This window comes from Notechis scutatus, chromosome 1 (genome assembly GCF_049901735.1).
Source record: "Notechis scutatus isolate UNSWTSFEM ecotype Mainland chromosome 1, rNotScu1.2, whole genome shotgun sequence".
Lineage (NCBI taxonomy): Eukaryota > Metazoa > Chordata > Lepidosauria > Squamata > Elapidae > Notechis > Notechis scutatus.
In genome coordinates this window covers 198,717,643-198,738,709 of record NC_142009.1, presented here as the reverse complement: position 1 = coordinate 198,738,709, position 21,067 = coordinate 198,717,643, and the positions used below count along the sequence as shown (strand labels likewise).

General features: G+C 40.7%; 1 protein-coding gene across 7 annotated transcripts in view; it reads left to right on the top strand.

Annotated features, from left to right (window-relative positions):
* GPD2 (glycerol-3-phosphate dehydrogenase 2) overlaps positions 1-21,067 on the top strand; it is a 116,130-nt gene that overhangs the window by 67,244 nt on the left and 27,819 nt on the right. For all 7 annotated transcript variants that reach the window (XR_015746536.1, XM_087949956.1, XM_087949953.1 and 4 more), the window contains exons 7-8: positions 13,672-13,836; positions 14,741-14,885. Coding sequence is in view for 6 of the 7 variants with exons in the window: in XM_087949956.1 (XP_087806082.1) it covers positions 13,672-13,836; positions 14,741-14,885 (310 nt within the window). In the remaining variant the exon portion in view is untranslated. The remainder of the gene's footprint in view (positions 1-13,671; positions 13,837-14,740; positions 14,886-21,067) is intronic.

Genomic DNA, 21,067 nt, shown 5'->3' with positions numbered 1-21,067 from the left:
ACCCCCTTGTAGGACCTCATCAAACAGATTGCTATGTAAACAGAAGTATTATCTGATTTGAAATTTCTTAGTGTAAGTCCTATCAAACAGGCATTCATAAATTGTATTGCAGAGAAGTTATCTTGAGGGGGGTCCTGCCTCCTACATTTGTTAATTAAGTAAGAATAAAAAACATCCGATAGAGATAACACAGGTTTAGGGATACATGTAAGCACTTTGTGTTGACAGTATTTAGAATTGGAGAAAGCCAATTAAGGTCTGTGGAAGTATAAAGTGACTTTGTTTCAAAAAGGATTTTTTCCTACTGTAAACTTTGCGAGATTTTATTTTAATGTATGAAGAGGAAGGGTGAAGCATAAAGAAATCAATGAGAAAAATGTAGAACATTCATTAAGCTGTCAACAGCTGGATAGGAACCCAATTTCTCTTAGACTCCTATGGCTCCTTTTTCAATGTGTGCTGAATTATGAGAAATTACAGGTTTATAATTCATTTTTGATTAATTTATAATTTTGAGAGACTTGAGGTGTTTGATTGAGCTCCAGCCCAGTTTTAAATTTAGGCAGTTGTAAAACTTCATACACTTATTTAAAACGTTTTTTCCCCGTTTTGAAATAAAAACAGTGTCACAAGCTGCTATTGTAAAGGTTTCTCACAGGTGAAACCCAGCATGTACATCACAATAGAATTATGACAACCTCTTATATCAGTAGAAATCCATGGGGGGGTCAAGGAGCAAAGTGAGGAAACTATTAAGGATAGTTAAAGGCAGTCCTGAAACTCAAAATTATTTCTGAATAATTCCTACAAACTGAAAATTCTCCCATGAGCTGTTCAGAGCATCCAGTGATGGGAAGGTGCTTCAGTCCCTTCTAGGAAGGCTGGGCTTAAACTTGAGGACACTCCTCCTCCTCCACGAGACTCCTCCTTAGCGTCCCCAGTTTTAGCTCAGCCTTTCTTCAGACAGGTTGTGTTATTGTTTTCCTGGTCGGAACAGAACACTGGCGATTTAGCTGATTTATTCTCAGGTCAGGTAAAACCATAGTTTCTGTCACCAACTATGCCCACCACCCCTGGGAACCTCTCAAAGTCTTTTTGCTCATTTTTTTTTTTTTTTTACGTTCCAGCCTCTTGAGGCTAAAGAAAGCCTCATAAACGGGGAGGCTTATCTTTCCAATCTGCCCTGAGGCTAAAAGCCTCTCCTTTCAGAGACACGCTGCCTTAAACTTCTAAACAAGGAGGCTTATTTCTCCGATCTCCCAGCCGGCTGAGTAAATGCTCTGTCCCTTCGAGGTTTGAAGCTTCCATTTAAAAGTGCAGCCTTTTTCCCTTTTTATTACGAGGCTTTCCCCGCAGAACTCCTCAGGGCAGGGAATTAGCCCCTGCGCCTTCCCGCAGAGCGGTTTTGCTTTCAGCAGGTCGGGCGGTGATAGCTGCTTTCGTTTTCATTCTGCCATGAGGCGGCCGCCATTTTAAAGGCCGCTGGGTAATTGTTACTGTCTGTGAGGCAAGTTACCCAACAAGGTTTCCCTTCTTGGGGACCTGGGAAGGGGGGTCCCTACCACCAGTCGACTGGATGATAGAGGACTTGAACTGCTGGATTCCACAGGCAATAAGTGCAGCTAAACTGATCTAATTATCAGTTACAGACCTCTGTGCCCTCATATAGGTACCGAGTCTGGAGGGGGGTGTTATGGTCTCCATATTTCATATTACAAGTACTTTATTCAAAAATTGACTTGATTGACTTAAATTCTACAAATCTTTAAGTTATTAAAATATAGACAAATAGATAACAAAGCAAAACAGAACAAGGAGACAACATTTTCCATTTGGATAGAGTGGTTCTCAGACCAGATCCCTCCTTCATTCCAAAAGTTAATTTGGCATTCCATAGAGCTCAAGAGCTGGTGCTCCCAAATTTTTGCTCACATCCATCACACAGGCTCAAACACCAATGGCATCGCTTGGATGTAAGAAGAGCCTTACGCATCTACATAGAGCGCACGGCGCCCTCCAGAAAGACAGAAGCCCTCTTCGTGTCCTTTCAGCCTAACACCCTGGGGCGCAAGGTTTCACCCTCTACCATAGGTAGATGGCTAAGGGCCACCATCGCTAAGTCGTACGGCTCTCACTCAATTCCAGTGCCCCAAGGCATTACCGCTCACTCCACCAGGAGTGCAGCCACCACAGCAAGCTACAATAGAGGAGATTTGCCGAGCTGCAACCTGGGCTTCTCCATCTCAATGTATTAGAAATTATAAAATTGACGTATTTGCTTCTGCTGAGGCTTCATTTGGTAGGCGAGTTTTGCAGCAAGTTATTTCAGAGACAGTTAGGTCTGCAACCCAGACAGAGTCCCTCCCTTAGGACAGTGCCAAGCTTTGGTATGTCCCATCACTGGATGCTCTGAACAGCTCATGGGAGAAAGGGCTTTGGTACTTACCTGATACGCCCGTTCTCTGTGAGCTGTGAAGAGCATCCAGCCCCTCCCTTTTATTCCGTCTGGTAGGGGGTCTGTTCCGGCCAGGGTTATTACATAGGCTTAAGCATATAGGGTATACCTCGGCTTCACAAAACTGGGGACACTAAGGAGGAGTCTCGTGGAGGAGGAGGAGTTTCCTCAAGTTTAAGCCCAGCCTTCCTAGAAGAGACTGAAGCACCTTCACCATCACTGAATGCTCTTCACAGTTCACAGAGAATGGGCGTATCAGGTAAGTACCAACGCCCTTTCTCTACAAAAAACTTGTACTCACTTGCAGTAAAAAACTCACTTTCAGTAAAAATAAGATTATAGGAAGCTGATTTGGTACTGCATTCCATAGCAATTAATTTTAATTAAAGGAGTTTTTAATACTATGATCTCATGTGAATAGAAGGAAATGTCCTGATGAATCATCAATAGAAGAGAATATTTGTAGCTCAGGGTTCAACGGTGGGGTTCTTGATGATCTCTGAGCTTGGTGTTTTTCTTGCAGACATTTCATTATCAAACTGTTTGCACTGATGATGTTACCTAGCTTGGTAATGAAATGTTTCCAAGAAAACCACCAATTTCAGAGAGCACCAAGGACCTCACCATTCTGATGAATTGCAAGTGATTTTATTTATTGTGCAGACACAAAGCAATAAAGTGGGTAAACTTCTCAAGAGCTGTATTTGTAAATGCTGCTTTAGAAAACCACAATACACAAGGCGGTGATTTCATTGAAGTGGATAAAGGCAAAGTTTTCAGCCCCTTGGTTTGGGATTATCTTTCAATCCACGTATTGTTTAATTGCTCTTTTGTTTAAAAATTTTGAAAAATTTATCCCATCCATTCAATGCATTGCTGGCAAATTTGGACAGTGTTATAAAATGGGGGCTTGATACTGCACATGGGCTCTGTAGTAAGGATACTATAAGGAAAGGATATCTAACCTTGACAACTTTAAGACTTACGGATTTCAACTCCCAGAATTCCCCACCCAGCATGGCTGACTGGGGAATCTTGGGAGTTGAAGTCCACAAGTCTTAAAAGTTGCCAGAGTTGGACATCCCTGCTGTAAGGCTTCTTGTTTCTCCAGATCTGAAGTGTTTTCTTAAGGTTATCACCTAAATTTCTGAGACTGTGGTGGTACCCCTTAAAAGTTTGGTGTGTGTTTACTGGCTACTTACCTTATCCCTGCCTCCCCAGTTGCAGGGCACAGCTCCACATATAAACGTACCAGTAGATGCCTAGTTTGCTTGTAACAAAAGGTTGGCTGTGCATTTTATAGCACTTTGGTTGCTGGAGGCACCGTCCCCAAACACTTGCAGATGATAGCTGCATCTCCTACTGTACCTGTAACAATTTAATTGTATAAGTCAGCCCAGTCAAGCATTCCCAGCACATGACTGGGAGACATGAAATTCATTGTCATTATTGTCCCTGTCATTTTGGATCATTATATCCTACTGCAGAATTTTCCTCACTCCAATGCTTTTTTTTAACCTCCAGGAATCAGGGATTATGGCTGAATTGGAGGTGGGGGCAGGACTGTGATCTACATTTACCTCAGGGGAGCCACAGATTAAATTGGCTTTGCTCGCTGACTGGCTAGATTCATCCATTTGCGTGTTCCGAGTTTAAGGCAGCAAATTTATGAGATATCTGGATGAAATGTCCAGATTTTGCTTTATTTTGTTGATGTGTTTTGGCTTGGGAATCAAATGCTGATTCTTACAGAGGGAAACCTAAAGGGAAGGTGTGTTCCAGGTCCCATGCTGTCCTTAAAAATACAGGATTATTCTCAACGTTATTTGAGCATTATCCTGCAAATTCAATATGGAGAAAAGTAAAGTCCTACACTTAGGCAAGAAAAACCAAAAGTACACATATAGACTGGGTGAAACCAGGCTCAATAGCAGTAACTGTGAGAGGGATCTTGGAGTCTTAGTGGACAACCAGCTAAATATGAGCCAGCAGTGTGCAGCCGCCGCCAAAAAAGCTAATGCAATCCTAAATTGTATTAACAGAGGGATACAGTCAAGATCAAGGGAAGTACTAATTCCACTCTATAAAGCCTTAGTAAGACCACACCTAGAGTACTGCATCCAGTTTTGGTCACCACATTATAAAAAAGATGTTGAGACTCTAGAAAAAGTACAGAGAAGAGCAACCAGGATGATCAGGGGACTGGAGACTAAAACATGAAGAACGGTTACAGGAACTGGGCATGGCTAGTCTAATGAAGAGAAGGACCAGGGGAGACATGATAGCGGTCTTTCAATATTTGAGGGGCTGCCACAGAGAGGAAGGGGTCAAGCTATTTTCTAAAGCTCCTATAGGCCAGACAAGGAACAATGGATGGAAACTGAAGGAGAGATTTAACCTGGAAACAAGGAGAAACTTTCTGACAGTGAGAACAATCAACCAATGGAACAGCTTGCCCTTGGAAGTTGTGGGAGCGCCATCACTTGAGACTTTCAAGAAGAGATTGGACTGCCATTTGTCAAAAATGGTGTATGGTCTCCCGCTTGGACGGGGGGTTGGACTAGATGACTTACAAGGTCCCTTCCAACTCTGATTATCTGTATCTAAACTCCCTTGGCATTTCCCAGTGCGCCATGGGGTGGTCAGAGAAAAGATTGCATTGAAGTATGTAATTTATATGTGTGAGGTTTGGGTGAACTTAATAGCAAGCCTTTAGTTAATATGGATCTTGTTCCATGAAGTAGTGATGATGGTGTCATGGATACTGCTTTAAAGAGGAAGAGAAGGTTGCTGCAAAAAAGTGAAGCTTCCACTTCTGTGATGTTATTAAGACAGTAGTTGAACATCCCTCCCCCTCAAAAAAAATGTAAAGACAATTGTTAATTCCTCCACTATGCTTAATGAAAGAATGGGTTATTTTGGATTTTAAAGGCAATGTGACGTTTCACTTAACAACTGGGAGTGATTCGCTTAATGAATGACAAAGAGGTGGTAAAATCAGGTGCACAATGCCTCGATTAATGACGGCACCACTTAATGAGGAATTTTCAGGCCCTATTTCAGTTGTAAGTCAAGAAGGATTTGTAATCTTTGGAAATCCAATTAGGAGCCTGTTAGAAAGGAGCTTCTTCATTGTTCAGGATCTTGGAACAAAGACTTTATAAAGAATAACCAACCTATAAAATATTAGGTGCCTGTTGAACCTTTGGCCCAGGAGGATTGACTTTGGTGTACTTTTATAAGAAGCACCTTCCTCCCATAAACTTAGGACCTCAGGACCATTTTATTTCTTCTTTATACGCAGGAGGCATCATTTGAGTGTGTCTATTCATTGGCCATTATACAGAATAACAGAGTTGGGAAGGACTTCAGAGGTCTTCTAGTCCAACCCCCTTGCATAATCAAACTTTAATGTTTGAGTTTTGTATTTACTGGATGAAAAGATGAGTGGTGTTTTCCTACACTTGCCCACAATGTGGAAGAATTTGCCTTATAATTACTGAGAAGAATAGAAGTCCCTGCAGGTTGTTTTTATTTAGTGACCATAATTGGGATTGACAACTCGGTCTGTAAGCAAAGCAGTCACTAAGGGAACCGCAACTGTGCTTAGGATCTTACCTCGGCTTTCCTTTGCTGTACAGATCTGCAAAGGTTGTTGAACGTGAGGATTGGTTGGGAAGTTACTTTTTCATTACTGTCATCATTGTGAACAGTCATTGAAAGAGGCAGTCACTAAACGAGGGTTATCTGTACGAAAAACAAGCAGTGATGGAGGTGCAAATAACTGGAGACATGAAGTGAACGTCTTTTAAAAGTAGCTGGAACATCAGCTGTCATGGAAAGGGCTGCTTGCTTGGTGATATTCATGCATGTATGCTTACGCATGCCTTCAAGTCAATGTTGTCGGAGACCCTGAAGTTTTCATAGCAAAATTTCAGAAGTGGTTTGGCCCAAGGACACACCCGCTTCCTGCATCAGGTGGGACTAAAACTCATTGTTTCCCGGTTTCTAGTCTGATACCTTACCCATTATACCAAACGGTCTCTTCTGGTTAATTTAACCTTGTTTGAAGCCTCTGAACCCAATTTCTGTAGTTTTTCTTCTTTCCCAGAATAACTGGGCTCTTCTTTTAACCATCCCACTTTTATTTATTTTGGGAAGGGTGAGAATTCCTGCTCCTTTTGAAATGAAGGAAGACTGTACATATACACTTGTGTGTTTTTGTACGTAAGAGTGTTTTTTGTGTGAGATAGAGAACGGTAGTTCACATATGTACAGTACATGGGAGATGAGTTAATTTTTTAAAAATAGAGTTTAATTAGTATTATTAGAGTAGAATAATTAATATTTATTAAATTAGTATGAGTGATTATTAGAACATTTTTACTCTGTTCCTTTTTGAGATAAGTGGAGTATATGCACACAGAGTTACAAGTATGCCATGCTTGCACATTTTTGGTAGGAATAGGGAAATCTCCCAGTCTGGTTTCAGCTGAAGTTGGTAATCCTAGTTTGACGAGCTAGAAAGAGTACAGCAAGATTATTTGGTGTGTGCGTCTCTGTGTGTGTGTGTGTGTGTGTGTGTTCAAACTGTAGTCAGAATTCCTGATGAGTAAATAGGGTATATTGCTAATACCATCAGACAGCAAGCATAAATTAATGTCAGACAAATGTCAATAACAATCTTCGTACATGTGCTTTTCGTTCTCATTGCCCTGGAGTACCCTGGGGTGTTTAAGTATGAGAAGCTGGTGGCCCTATATAATATTTGCTGTGGGAAATGACAATGCAGCGTTTAGGGTGCTCGTGACAGATGAAAGTAAAAGCAGGAAGCAGCTCTTGGTTTTGGCTCTTAGGTCTGCTGTAATTAGCTGTATTCAACTCAGATAAAAAAAAATTGTACAGTATTGCACAAAGTGCTTCTAGTCTCTATTATCTAAATTTATTCATTGTTTTGGCATCTTTGTGGTGTATGATTTCCTTGAAAGTGCATATTTTATAAGTAAAATACTACAACCATTCTGCTGTGTATTTTGTAATGTGCTAGCTTTTTCTCTCTACAATGAATAAAACTTTCTCATTATTTATTTAAAAATTACCACGTATCTCTGGTGAGTGATAAAGTCACCTTGTAATTCTGTAAAGTAATTCTGCATCCTCCATATGCCTCTGACATATGGTCTCCTGTCTATTTTAATACCTGGGATCATAATCCAAGTTGGTTTAGACAAGATCATGTAAAGTAGAATTTTCTTGATGTCCTATAAAACAGAGAGTAGTTTATAAAACTGTTGACTGGTTCTATTTATTTTTTTTAAGTCTTCTGGTCAATTTGAACTGAAAAAAAATACAACCCCCTGTTAGAATCTGTTTGTTTATGTTTATCTCACTTTATTTTTTAACACTCTATATCTCATCTTTCATCCAGTAGTTCAAAACAGTGAACCAAATATAGATATGTGAGAAAAATCATTTGGTCTTTGCTAATTCAAAGTTATACAAACTGTGTCGGTAGGAATGTTTGTACCCTTCAGTTGGAACAGATGCATTATAGAGCAATAATTTTTGAATCAGTGTAGCTCAGATGGGCTAACTTATAGAAGGCGTCCAAAATCCGGGACCCAGAGCCCCGTAGGATTGAAATTTGGTTTCAATGCTACTTCACCTCCATGCTGCTGTGGTCAGCCTCAGTCACATGATCATCATGTCCAATGATCCCTGCCACCTTCCTACAAAGAAAGCCAATGGTAAGTCCTGCCTACTCCCACTGATTTTTTGCCCACCTTGGTCATTCTGTTTGTCTACCTAAGTGAGGAAATATCCCTAAAATGATGACCCAACAGGTCCTGGGTTCTCTAGCATTTTTATAAAACGTTACAAGGCTTGACACCAAACTTATAGTACCATGATGGCAAACCTATGGCATGGGCACAGGAAGTGGCATGCAGAGCCTCTTCTGCTGGCACACAAGAGGTTGCCCGGAAGAGCCCCATTGCGCATGCTGCCACCCGACAGCTGATTGTTGGGTATCTGGCATGCATGCGCGGGAGATGCGTGCACATGCGTAGAGATGCATGGCGTGCAGGGGGATTGTGTGCGCATGCACAGAGATGCGCAGTGCGGGGGGGTCACGCGTGCATGCGCAGAGGGTATGGGGGGGCCAGCACGCTTTGCCTTCTGGGTGCTGGCATGCGAGCGCGTGTGCGCACACAATTTATGGCGCGGGAGCCAAAAAAGGTTAGTCACCACTGTTATAATATTTCCGGGATTGTCTCATAAGACCAAACCTGCCCCATCTGTGCATTCAACCCAATTGCTGATGGTCTCCTCCCACTATAAGGATAAAAAGATGATACCCCAGAGTTGTATCTTGTGGGTGACAGCTCCCACGCTATAGAATACCTTGTTCCCCTGAGATGGTAGAAGTCCCCATTCTGCTTGTATTCCACAAGATTGTGGGGGAGTCATTTGATTCCAGTGAACTTTGGACAGGTAGATTGAATCAGGACCCCCATGTGTAATGGGTAACTTTTTTAAAATTGTAATTTAGGTTAGTATGAGTGTGCATTCTGTGGTGCTTTATAATTTTCTATAGGTAGGTCCTCACTTAGCACCACAGTTGGGACCAGGAATTTGGGCAGTCGCTAAGAAATGTGATCACTGACGGGAAAAATAATGCGACCGCAGGTGAACTTGCAATCTTACTTTGATTCTTAACATGAAGCAAGATAGTCACTAAGTGAAAAATTACGTGACCATGACTTATGATTTTACTTCTGCCTTCCATTCTGCTTCAGCATTTGACCTGTGTGATTTTTTTTTGTTTTGTTTGTTTACACAGATGTCTGCACTTATATATACCCACAAGACATGTTAATTATCCCCTCTTTAGTAACATACACTGACATCGCTGCACTTGTTCCCAGTATTGTAAAATGGACACAGAAAAGCTGTCATGACATTTTTCTGAGTGACATTTCAGTGTGGCTTCCATAAACTGGCACTGACAACGTTTGGTTTTCATTTTAACACTCTGCATTTACTTAACTGACATTGCAATAAGATGCCTGTGACATGTTGAAGGCTGATACAAAAGAAGTGGGTAACAACATAATTAAAAGCCGCCTCAACCAAGTAAATCCTAATTCTGATCTGTCCCTCAGCATCCTTTCCCCCTCAAGGAGAAATTCATTATCTGGTAAGGCCTCTGGTGCTGCACTTCTACGAGTCTTAAGTACAGTTTCACACCTGGTGTCATCCCAATCCCATCTCTCTCTCTCACTAGTTCCAATTTTTATTTGTGAGCCTTATTGTTTGTTTGTATCCCACTTTTATTATTTTTTAAAATAACTCAAGGCAGCAAACATATCCAAAACACCTTCCTCCTCCTATTTTCCCCACAGCAACAACCCTGAGAGGTGGGTTAAGCTGAAAGAAAATGACTGGCCCAAAGTTACCCAGTTGGGCTTTTCATAGCTATGACAAGACTTGAACTCACAGTTTCCTGCTTTCTAGCATGGCGCCTTAACCACCGCAGCAAACTAGCTCTCCAGCTTGGTCCAGTGGTTAAGTCACCATTCTGTTTGTCAGCTTTGGAATCCTTATTCATCACTGCCACATAAGCTTGAGAAAGTGGGAGGGGGGTGATTTAAATCGAGTAGCTCTTAGTAGGCAAAATAGATTTCTTTTGTTAGTTCAAGGTCAAAGAGTGTGTCATAGGAAGAAATGGAACTTACTTTGGGATTGGTTCATGTGATGTGATGATGAGAAAAAAGGGGATGGTTTGTAGGTCGGGACATTGTGGGAAGACCGGGAAACTTTTAGTTTCGAAATTCCACAGAGGTGCCAGGTGCTATTCTAATAAAAGTACTTTTGAGATTATGCTTGTCTCGGAGTTACTGATCGGAATGGAGGTTCCCAGGAATGCTGACACTATTCATCTTTGATGCAAACAGATTTTGCCACTCCATGTTTCTTCAAAATATCTAGTGATAAAGACCTTTCTTGCCACAGTTATTAAGTGAGTCTCTGCAGTGATAAGTTAGTAACACAATTGTTCAATGAATCTGGCTTCCCCGTTGACTTAGCTTGTCAGAAGGTGGCAAAAGGTGATCATAGGACCCTGGAAGGGACCCTGGGGTCTTCTAGTCCAACTCCCTTTTCAAGCAGCAGATCCTATACCATTTCAGACAAATGGCTGTCCAGTTGTTTCTTAAAATCTCCAGTGCTGAAATACCCATGATTTCTGGAGGCAAGTTATTCCACCGATTAATTGTTCCATCAGGAAATTTCTCCTTAGTTCTAGGTTGGTCCACTCCTTGATTAGTTTCTGTCCATTGCTGCTTGTTCTGCCTTCAGGTGCTTTGAAGCTCCTCTTCTTTGTGGCATTTCTTCTACTCACGAGTCATTTTATGTATTTATTTTAATCACACATCTTAATACAACACAGGACTCTGCAACCATCATAAATATGGGCCAATTGCCAAGTGTCTGAATTTTGACCACGTGTCCATGGGGATGCTGCCGTGGCCTTACGTGTGAAAAACGGTCATGAATCACATTTTTCAGTATCATTGTAAATTTAAAACTGTCAAGGAAAGAACTGTTGTAAGTCGAGCACTACCAGTATTAAAATCCTTCCGTTTCCATGCAGATTCCTGTAAAAATAAAATCTAAGCCTGCAAAATAATTTTGAGATTCTAGTTTCCACATTTGCAGGATCTATTTAGCATTGCCAAAAATTATGGTTACTGTAAATATATAGAATCCCTCATTTTCCCCAGTTGACGTGCACATTCACCAGACTTCGTAAACGGCCCTGTGTTAGTCTTCCTTTACCTGATGGTGTCCACAAATTAGACTGCAAGTCCTAAAATTCCCAGCCAAGGCAGCCTTTGAATTCTGAAAAAAACATGGTGCCCGGCATCTGGTGAGGGACGGCTACCCACTATGCTTTTCATTCTGTAGTTGCCATGTCAACTATACAAACAGTTCTCGTAACAGAAGAAGAGTAGCAAGAGCTCCTTATTTTAAGCTCTGATTCAAATGCAGCAGTTATCTGAACAGCTAACACATTGCATAAGGCAAAAGAATAGGACCGGAGGAAACTAAAAATGAAAATAAATCCTTTTTAGGATCAGTTTCCTTTTCTGTCTTCCTGATGTATCTTTTTTAATAGTAATTATTTGCTTGTTCTTACTCAAAGTGGAAAGCCTCTAGTCCTTTTTTTAACCTGGGGATCCATTTTTGGCTTAAAGATCACGCCCCCTAAATGAAATGAGTTTTTGCTAACACTTCCTTAATAGGAAGCTATCCATAGTACTTCCATATTGCTATTTATTGCTAGTGAAATGTTTCCCACCAAATTTTGGAATTCCCTCTGCATGTCCATCAATGTGGTGCACGTGTAAATTTGAAATTTTGCTTTTGGAAAATCAAAGATCAGATTTTATAAAGAGCACATGCCCAAGCAGAGAACTTTATTCAGATATTTTTAAAGACATGAACAAAATGCTTGCCTATTTTCAAGCTTCTTCGGGATATATCATTTGTGCTCCTCTCTCTCTCTCTCTCTCTCTCTCTCTCTCTCTCTCTCTCTCTCTCTCTCTCTCTCTCTCTCTCTCTCCCTCTCCCTCTCCCTCTCCCTCTCCCCTCTCCCTCTCCCTCTCCCTCTCTCTCTCTCTCTCTCACTCACTCACTCACTCACTCTGTGTGTGTGTGTATTCCCAACCACAGTTTCTTCCATTTATGTAGTTTGCAGTTCACTTAGGTTCTTTGTCATCTTTCTCTAAGTATGCAGTTTGTCCCATTTTATTCATTTAGTAGGCATTTAAATACAGTGAACATTTTCACCCGTGCTTCTCTTCTCAGTTTTCCACACTGATTTGCTTTGAAGTTCCTTCCCCTGCCCCTCCCCCCCCCAAATCCCTGTTTAGGTTCATTTCTTCTCCTTCCAGCAGGTTGGTGTAAGAAGAAGTTTTAAAGACAAGGTAGGGGAGGTGATGAATTCTGGGAGACATTGATCCTTTTTCTACAATTTTGCCCTTTTGGTTTTTTTGAAACGGATTACTTACTTGCTTAGTGTCTGGCTGTTGGTGAAGCAGAATTGGAAAGGGACGAACTTTACATAAATCATTTATACTGAACACTCGGTATGCCGGCTACATAAATCAACAACAGTATCTATTACCATTCTCTCCCCCCACCCCGCTCCTTACCAGTATTATCTTGATGCGGCTGGTCCCAACATTTGGGCATGCTGAACCCTGCCTTCAGAAGGCCAGCCCTTGGTAATTAATTATGCCGGGCACATAGAGCTTGGCCCTTGCTACGGGGAATAATTGCTCCCAGGCAACAGACAGGGTTTTAACTTCAGTGGCAATAATAAATAGAAAGTCTCAGGTGATGCCACTATTTTAAAGTAATTAATCATCTCCACTCTTCCTTCTCTCCCTCTCCCCCCCCTCCGCCACGTGCTCCCTTCCATGTTGATTCCCTCTACCTCCAAGTAGGAAAATTCAGCAATAAATCTTTAATGATATATATGTTTAAAGTGATCTGTTACCTAACCCTTGGGTTTTGTTTTTTTTTCCTTGTGCGTACCTTAACGTGTCCAAGATTTTTCCTCCACCCGCATACTTATTGTAAATTCTGCAAGTTGTGAACTTCGAGGCTACATGAAAGGACTGTTATGTAGGAAGGTAAAAGCTTAGCCATAGAATCTCTGAAAAGATCGTTAACTTTTTTTTTTTTAATGTCATGCTGTACACGTGCTAATAGAGATGCTTAATTAACACCAGTGGGGCTGTCAAGAAATGCAGCTTTCAAAGATGTTGTGTTACTGCCAGTGCAAACTCCGCCTTCTCCGGTACCAGAAAGTGGTGCCTTGTTTTTGGACTGGCTGCAAAATACATGCGCTTCAGCTATAGTACATAAAAAGTTCGCCGCCAGACAAGAATCCCAGCCCTTTGTGAATGTGTGTGCGGTTTCTGCTGCCTTTTTTTATTTTATTTTAAGGAGAATATGCTACACTACGGAGAGTCAGTGATTCTCTAGATATTTCTTGGTAGATCTGACCAGCCGTCATGGCTATTCAGCGTGACAGGGACAGATGTGACAGATTGGTTCTGACACCCTTCCATACCACAAATCAGTGGCTGGAGGTGACTCCTGTCCTTCTGTGGTTGTGCTCCCCCCCATCCCACTCCCCGCTGCAGGACAGCACAATGATGCACGAATGAACCTTGCCATCGCCCTCACTGCTGCCAGGTATGGGGCTGCCATAGCCAATTACACTGAAGTGGTGCACTTGCTGAAGAAGATGGATCCAGAGAGCGGGAAGAGCCGGGTTTATGGAGCAAGGTGCAGGGATGTTCTAACAGGTATGTCCTTTGGGCTCTCCCTGGCATTTATGAAGCCCCTTGTCTCCAGGTAGCTCGCTCTGTCAGGTGTGGGTGTGGGTGTCTTTCTGTTTTTCAGAGACCCCCTTTTTATCCTTTCTGGGGCCGGGTGGCTGTCTAGATTCTCCCTGAAGCCCTTCACCTCAGTAGCCACCCGTACTTTGAGTGTAAATGGGAGGAAACACTGCTACCCAGAAAGGCATTTTAATTCCGGCTTAAAAGAAACGGGGAAATCCTCCTCCTCCTCTTCAAACTTAAGTGCAAGAAGGTGGGTGAACGGAGAGAGCAGTAAGGGGCTGGAGTTTGTAAATATCGCTTAGCTGACAAAAAAGGCATGTTTCCAAAGTGCAGTGGCATGTCATTACTGCCAATCATCCTTAACTTCTGTCAGGCTTTCATTCAAATCCTAGTGCTTTGGCAAGCTAAGCTGTGCTTTACATCCAAGCCCTTCTGTCAAGCAAAGCTGACGTTCTGAAATGCCGGGTGGTAGTGGTGCGTTTCAGCAATGGTACCATTTAACAAATTTCAGAGTTTTCGAGCATGTCATTAAATAGAGAATGTCGATAAATAAAGCAGAATGATGGGGGCCGAAGAAGTCGGAAAGTGGCTACCATTCTTTTCTGCTCGTTCTACGAGTCTGATCTTCAAAATCTTTATAAAGATTGGGGAGCCAGCATACTCTTGGCCTTAAAAGCCGTCTCTGTTCTAATTTCGCTGGAAACTTGAGCTGCTCGGTTCTGTGTGCACGCGTATGAGCTTTGTGTGTGTGTGTGTGTGTGTACACACACTTAACAATAGATTAACTTCATGGATAAATTAATAATCCAGAGAGTCAGCAAAGCGAAAAACAAATGGAGTATGTGATTGATGCTGTTTTCTTTCACAGGGCAGGAATTTGATGTCAAAGCCAAATGTGTTATCAATGCTACAGGACCTTTCACAGATTCTGTGCGGAAAATGGATGAGCGGGAAGTATCAAACATCTGTCAACCAAGTGCAGGCGTTCATATTGTGATGCCCGGCTATTACAGGTAACATTATTCAAAGCATAGACCATTTGTAACCATCTTAGGATGTGAATCTAATAGAGTCGAGACAGGGGGAATCTAAAGAGATTGTTTTCTGGCTTAAACAATCTATGTTGAATTCAGGCCTTCATTCCTCCCCTCTCCCTCCTCCCCACCTGCTGTATGGAAAATTATTTTGAGTGAGTCAAGCATAATCCATCACACTTACTAAGGAAGGGGGGTTATATAGGAGAGTTAACTAGTCTTTTAATGGTCGTTCAAAATGCCCCATGTTAAAATATCTACTAGAGGAGACAGCTGGAGTTTTGAAAGACGAGTGGACACCATTCCTTCTACTCCCTCAAAAGCCAGAGTTTTTCATCTGCATGATTTTGGCAATAAACGTCGTCTTAGAGAATGCTAACTGGACAGTTACTGTAGAGGACTGACTTGACAGATGGGAATATTTTCTCCATGCCATCTTTATTGTCTCAAACAAGTAAGGCTCTAAAAAGTTGTGTTCTCTCACACATTGCGTTCTCTCTACCCTCACATTGGTGAGGTAATTTGAAAAGGGTTATTGGCGGTAAGGAAAGTCCTAGATAATCTTTAGCAAGTCTTTGCTAGTTCAGCCAGCGTAGCAAACAGTTAACCAGTTTTACACAGATATTCTAAAAATTACTGCAGCCCTTAGCATTCATACAGTACGTTCGGTTGTACTATATTAATGCTAAATATTACTACTAATAAGGGGTTTTATTCAGATATGCCCTTCTGCTTGTGGCAGGGCAATGTTTCTTCACCATATGTTGGAATACTGAATGAGAAAATGAAAATCCCAAACGTTCTGCTTGCCGAAGAGGCTGTGCCAAGCCTTAGCCAGGCAGAAGTAGGAGGATTATTGTCCCACTCTTTACTGACCCTCCTTCCATAAAAGATATGTCATGGCTTAACTAGCATCACGACCCCCGCTCTTTTTGTATGTGTGTGTGTGTGTGCAGGATAACTGGGAAACATTTGAAATACGTTCTAGGTTGATAAATATGCCAAATTCCTTTGAACCTAGGACTTAATAATGTATTGGGAGTTTTTCTGCAGAGCTTCCTATTTAATGTGACTGGAATAAATCTGCTTTGCCCAAGTGCAGCATCCACTTTATTTTGTCATGTAGCACAGGATTTGGTTTCCAGCTTCAGTTCTCATAGAATTCACCTTCTTGGCAAGAGAACTTGCTATAAACCAGTTTATAGATTCAATCATTATAAAAATTCAGAACGGGGAACTGCAGGATTAGTAAAGCATGGTTTTTCTTACTCCCATGGGTCCTTCAGCAACTGCAGCAGCATCTCCCCCAAAATGAGTTGCCACCGTTCTTTGTAAAAGGGGTGAAAGGACTAGAGGTAGTTCTTAATTTATGACCACAATTGAGCCCAAGATTTCTGTGACTGAGTCAATTGTTAAGTGAGTTTTGCTGCATTCTTGCCACGGTTGCTAAGTGAATCACTGCAGTTAAATTAGAACCACGGTTGTCAAGTGAATCTGGTCACCCCATTGACTTTGCTCATCAGAAGGTTGCCAAAGGTGACCTCATGACCCTGGGACCCTGCAACCGTCATAAATATGAACCCGTTGCCAAGTATCTGAATTTTGATCACATGCCCAATCACATGGGGATGCTTGCAACCATTGTAAAGTGTGAAAAATGGTCATAAGTCACTTTTTTCAGCGCTGTTGTAACTTCAAGGGTCACTAAACATAGTTGTAAGTCAAAGACTACCAATATACCATATAAAAAACAAACATGCTGGCCTGCTTTATCAAAAAATGGGCTAGGCGTAGTTAATGCTGGTATTTATCTCCTAGTTTATATAAAAATCAATGGGGTGTCTGTACATAAGTGGGACATATAGGCTTACTTATTTATCATAGACAGGTAGTCTTTAACGTACGACCACAATTGAGCCCACGATTTATATTGCTAAGTCAGAAATTTGTTAAGTGGGTTTTGCCCCGTTTTACGGCTTTTCTTGCCACGTTCGTTAAATGAATCCCTGCAGTTGTTAAATTAATAATACAGCTGTTAAGTGAATCTGGTTTCCCCATTGACTTTGCTTGTCAGAAGGTGGCAAAAGGGGATCCCATGATCCTGGGATATGGCAATTGACATAAAAATACGAACCAGTTGCCAAGCGTTTGAATTTTGATCACATGACCATGGGGATGCTGCAACGGTCATAAGTATGAAAAAGGGTCATGTCACTTTCTTCAGTGCCAGTGTAACTTCGAACAGTCACTAAGCTGTTGTAAGTCAAGGGCTACCTACACTCACTGTATACCTCCAACTTTGACCTATTCTCGGCATCATTCAATGATTGGGGTTACTTTCTTTCGAAAGCAATCTGTTCCCTAGATATGGCATTCTCAATATTATTGAGTGAAGACTACCGGTTTCATCCTAGAGATGGATTTGATAAACCAAGGAATGTCCCTGTACAATCAATCAGTCAAATAAATAAATATATATACAATGCTGAAATGTAAATGTATGTATTAATTTAGCAGTAGGTTCTTACCTCGGGTGCCAGTCTGAGTCTTTAGAATAGAATAGAATAGAATAGAATAGAATAGAATAGAATAGAATAGAATAGAATAGAATAGAATAGAATAGAATAGAATAGAATAGAATTCTTTATTGGCCAAGTGTGATTGGACACACAAGGAATTTGTCTTGGTGCAAATGCTTTCAGGATACATAAAAGAAAAGATACATTCGTCAAGAGTCAGGAATCATAAGGTGTAACACTTAATAATAGTCATAAGGTACAATAAGCAATCAAATGATACTAGGAAACAGTCAATATAAATCGTAAGGATACAAGCAACAAAGTTACAGTCATACAGTCACAAGTGGGAGGGGATGGGTGATAAGGAGTGATGAGAAGATTAATAGTAATAGTAGTGCAGACTTTGTTAAATAGTTGGACAGTGTTAAGGGAATTATTTGTTTAGCAGAGTGATGGCATTAAGGGAAAAAATGTCCTTGTGTCTGGTTTTGGTGTGCAGTGCTCTATAGCCGTCGTTTTGAGGGTAAGAGTTGAAACAGTTTATGTCCAGGATGTGAGGGGTCTGTAAATACTTTCACAGCCCTCTTTTTGACTCTTGCAGTATACAGATCATCAATTGAAGGCAGGTTGGTAGTAATTGTTTTTTCTGCAGTCCTAATTATCCTCTGAAATCTGTGTCTGTCCTGTTGGGTTGCAGAACCAAACCAGACAGTTATTTATTAAAGAAAATGCACATCATGTCATTACAGTTACTCCTGTCTTTGGAAAAATACTCTGACATCATCCGGGGGAAATGATAGTTTTAAAGGCATTTTATGTATAAATGTACCTTTGATTTAATTAATTTAATGTTAATACACTGCAAGCATTTCCCATCGGGTTTTTAAAATTTTACATTCTTCATTAATAGTCCCGGTGTTCTCTCTGCACTCATTAATTTTATTCTTCCAATGCATGTTTTCACTTAAGCAGTGACTGTATGGCTTTGTCTCACCCCAGCGATGCTAGCATGTAATCTCTTAATAATTTTAAATTTCAATCCAGTGGATGTTGCGTTTAAATTGACTGTCATTCTGCCCATCAGAAAATTGGGGGGGGGGAGGGGGGACGACAGGCACTTGATCCAAAGAGGCAATTGCTGCAATCAGAGCCTAAGCTATGCGTTCAGTTCCCTAATCAGTCATTAACTTGAAATGCTAAAAAGAAGTATGGATAACAGAGATACAAAGGATAAGGAGCTAACAGTCCTCCAGATGCTGAACTATTGCTCCTAATAGCCTCAGCCAGCATGGTAGTGGGGATTGTAGTTCAGAAATACATAGGTGGGCAGTGGCTCCCCTTGTTGTACGTCGAGTTCTTTGAGTCCTCTGAAGCAGTGAATAAATGATAAATATTATGTGGTGAATGGTGAATATTATTATTGTCGTCTAGAATTTCATCCATGTTGCATTCTGGAATTAATCTATTTGGCAGCCAAACCCACCCTGGTAGTTATTTGAAATACGGTAAAAGTGAGCAAGGCAGTAGGATATGAAAGTTAAACCCTTCTCTCTGGTTCTAGCTTCTTTCGCTAAATTAATGGCAGTCAAAACAAATGCAAATTATTTCCCAGCAGCCTTTTCAAAAATGTCCTCAATCTACAGCTCAGATTCTTTTAAGGCAGTTTAGAAACCTCATTTTGAAACTTGTCAAAAGTTTTTTCTTTAAATAGTTTGAGCCTGCATACTAAATTTCTTAGTTTCCTGGCTTCTTTAAATCAATAGTGATTTCATTTTGAAAAGTAATGACTTATCTGCCATAGTTTACCTTGCACAAGTCCATGTTGACACCTACTTTTTAAGCTGTATCCTTAAAGCTGTATCCAAATGTATCCTTAAGCTATATATAAATATCATCTCAAAAACTTAATGTAGAAGTTAGACTTCAAGTATATATAATTGTCATTATCTCTCAGAGGAGCATCTCATGCATATTTTCTGTTACCCAGACCTATGCAGGAAAAATACAATTATCTATAATAGCAATGGAATTTCTATTTGGATCTGTGAATAAGAATAATATAATTTTTCTATATTTGTATACTTCTAATATTTTAATCATTTTGTTTATTGGTGTATATATTTATCTATCATGTTTAGGAATGGCCCATCTCCCTCATAGAAGGAGGTATACTCTCTCCCTTGTATATAATGTGTAGAAGTGATTTTAGTATAACCCAGGTCCCTTCTAGGACTGCTGATGTTAGCTAGTTAGGTGATGAAACATCCGCAAGAAAACAACCAAACTCAGAAAACACAAAGGACTCCACAGTATTGCTACTTTAAAAATTGTATTAGTGCCGTCATGGCTGAGCTAATTCTCTACATCTTAGTAGAGCTAGTTCTATGCAGTAAGCAATGGCTATTGAAGGTTATAATCCATGTAACTCAGTATACTCAAATAAATTGTATTAATGCAAGGTTCAGGAAGAGAGAGAGATACCCAAAACCATGCAGTGTATCCTCCTAAGCTCTGCCAGCGGAATAAGTATTTTTGCTGAATTTCTAGGGTAGGTGGTCCTTTTTGTTTTAAAACCCCCTTTTCCTTAAGAAGCATGGACAGAGATATTATCCATTAGCCACCCAAATTATGCCTTTCTCATGGAAATGGAGAACCTTGGGCTTCCATTGTAATGTCTTGTTGAAGGAACACTGTAAGGGAACCTCAGTGTGCATGGAATTAGGCTGCCAGGATGGAGGGCAAGCATGTCCTATTTGCCTTCCATCCTTCTGAGGTCGGTAAAATGAGGACCCAGATTGTTGAGGGCCGTATGCTGACTCTGTAAACTGCTTAGAGAGGGCTATAAGGAACTGTGAAGCGGTATATAAGTCTAAATCTTATTGCTATTTCTAGGACATGCGAACAAAGCTACCTTGCTAATATTTAGGAAAGAAAATGGGGCATAACAACCCTCTTTCTCATTGGTGCAATTATAGCTCATAAGCGTGTGCACGTGTGTGTGTTTATGTTCCTTATTTCTGTTAGAAACATTATAGGAATAAACAGCAGGATGCTCCCTTAACCTGCTGATACCTTTCTCAAAACCCTTGGCTGGCCTCTGTTGCAAAGTATTAAAAGAAAATGGAAAACAAGCGATTTGGCCAAGATCAGAACCAGAGTGAAGTAGTTTAGATCATGAATTAATCATTTGATTCCCCATTTGATGCTACTACTAAATACCTCTTTCACAGAAGGCAAACCAATTAATTTCTCACATATAACTGGCCCCAAATGGCGTTCCTTCCAATTAATGTGCACCTTCAATATATATTATTTATACATTTCCGTTCATCTAATTCTCTGAGTGTTTTATTTGAGAAAGTGTTCATTTTCCTTAACCTTGTCCCCGGAGCAAAAAAAATAATAACAGTAAATAATAATAATTATATGGAAAAAAAGAAATCCACTGTTACATCAATCGTGGTTGGAACCCTTGGAGCAATACCTAAAAGACTCCCTTGCCATTTGGAAATTTTAAATTTATCAGACCTGAATACCCTAATGTTATCGGGGGGGAAAAAGCAAAAGCACACCTTGCTTGGAACTGCCTATATCCTTAGGCACTATCTTAATCATTCTTAAGTCCTTAATTAGGACTTGAAT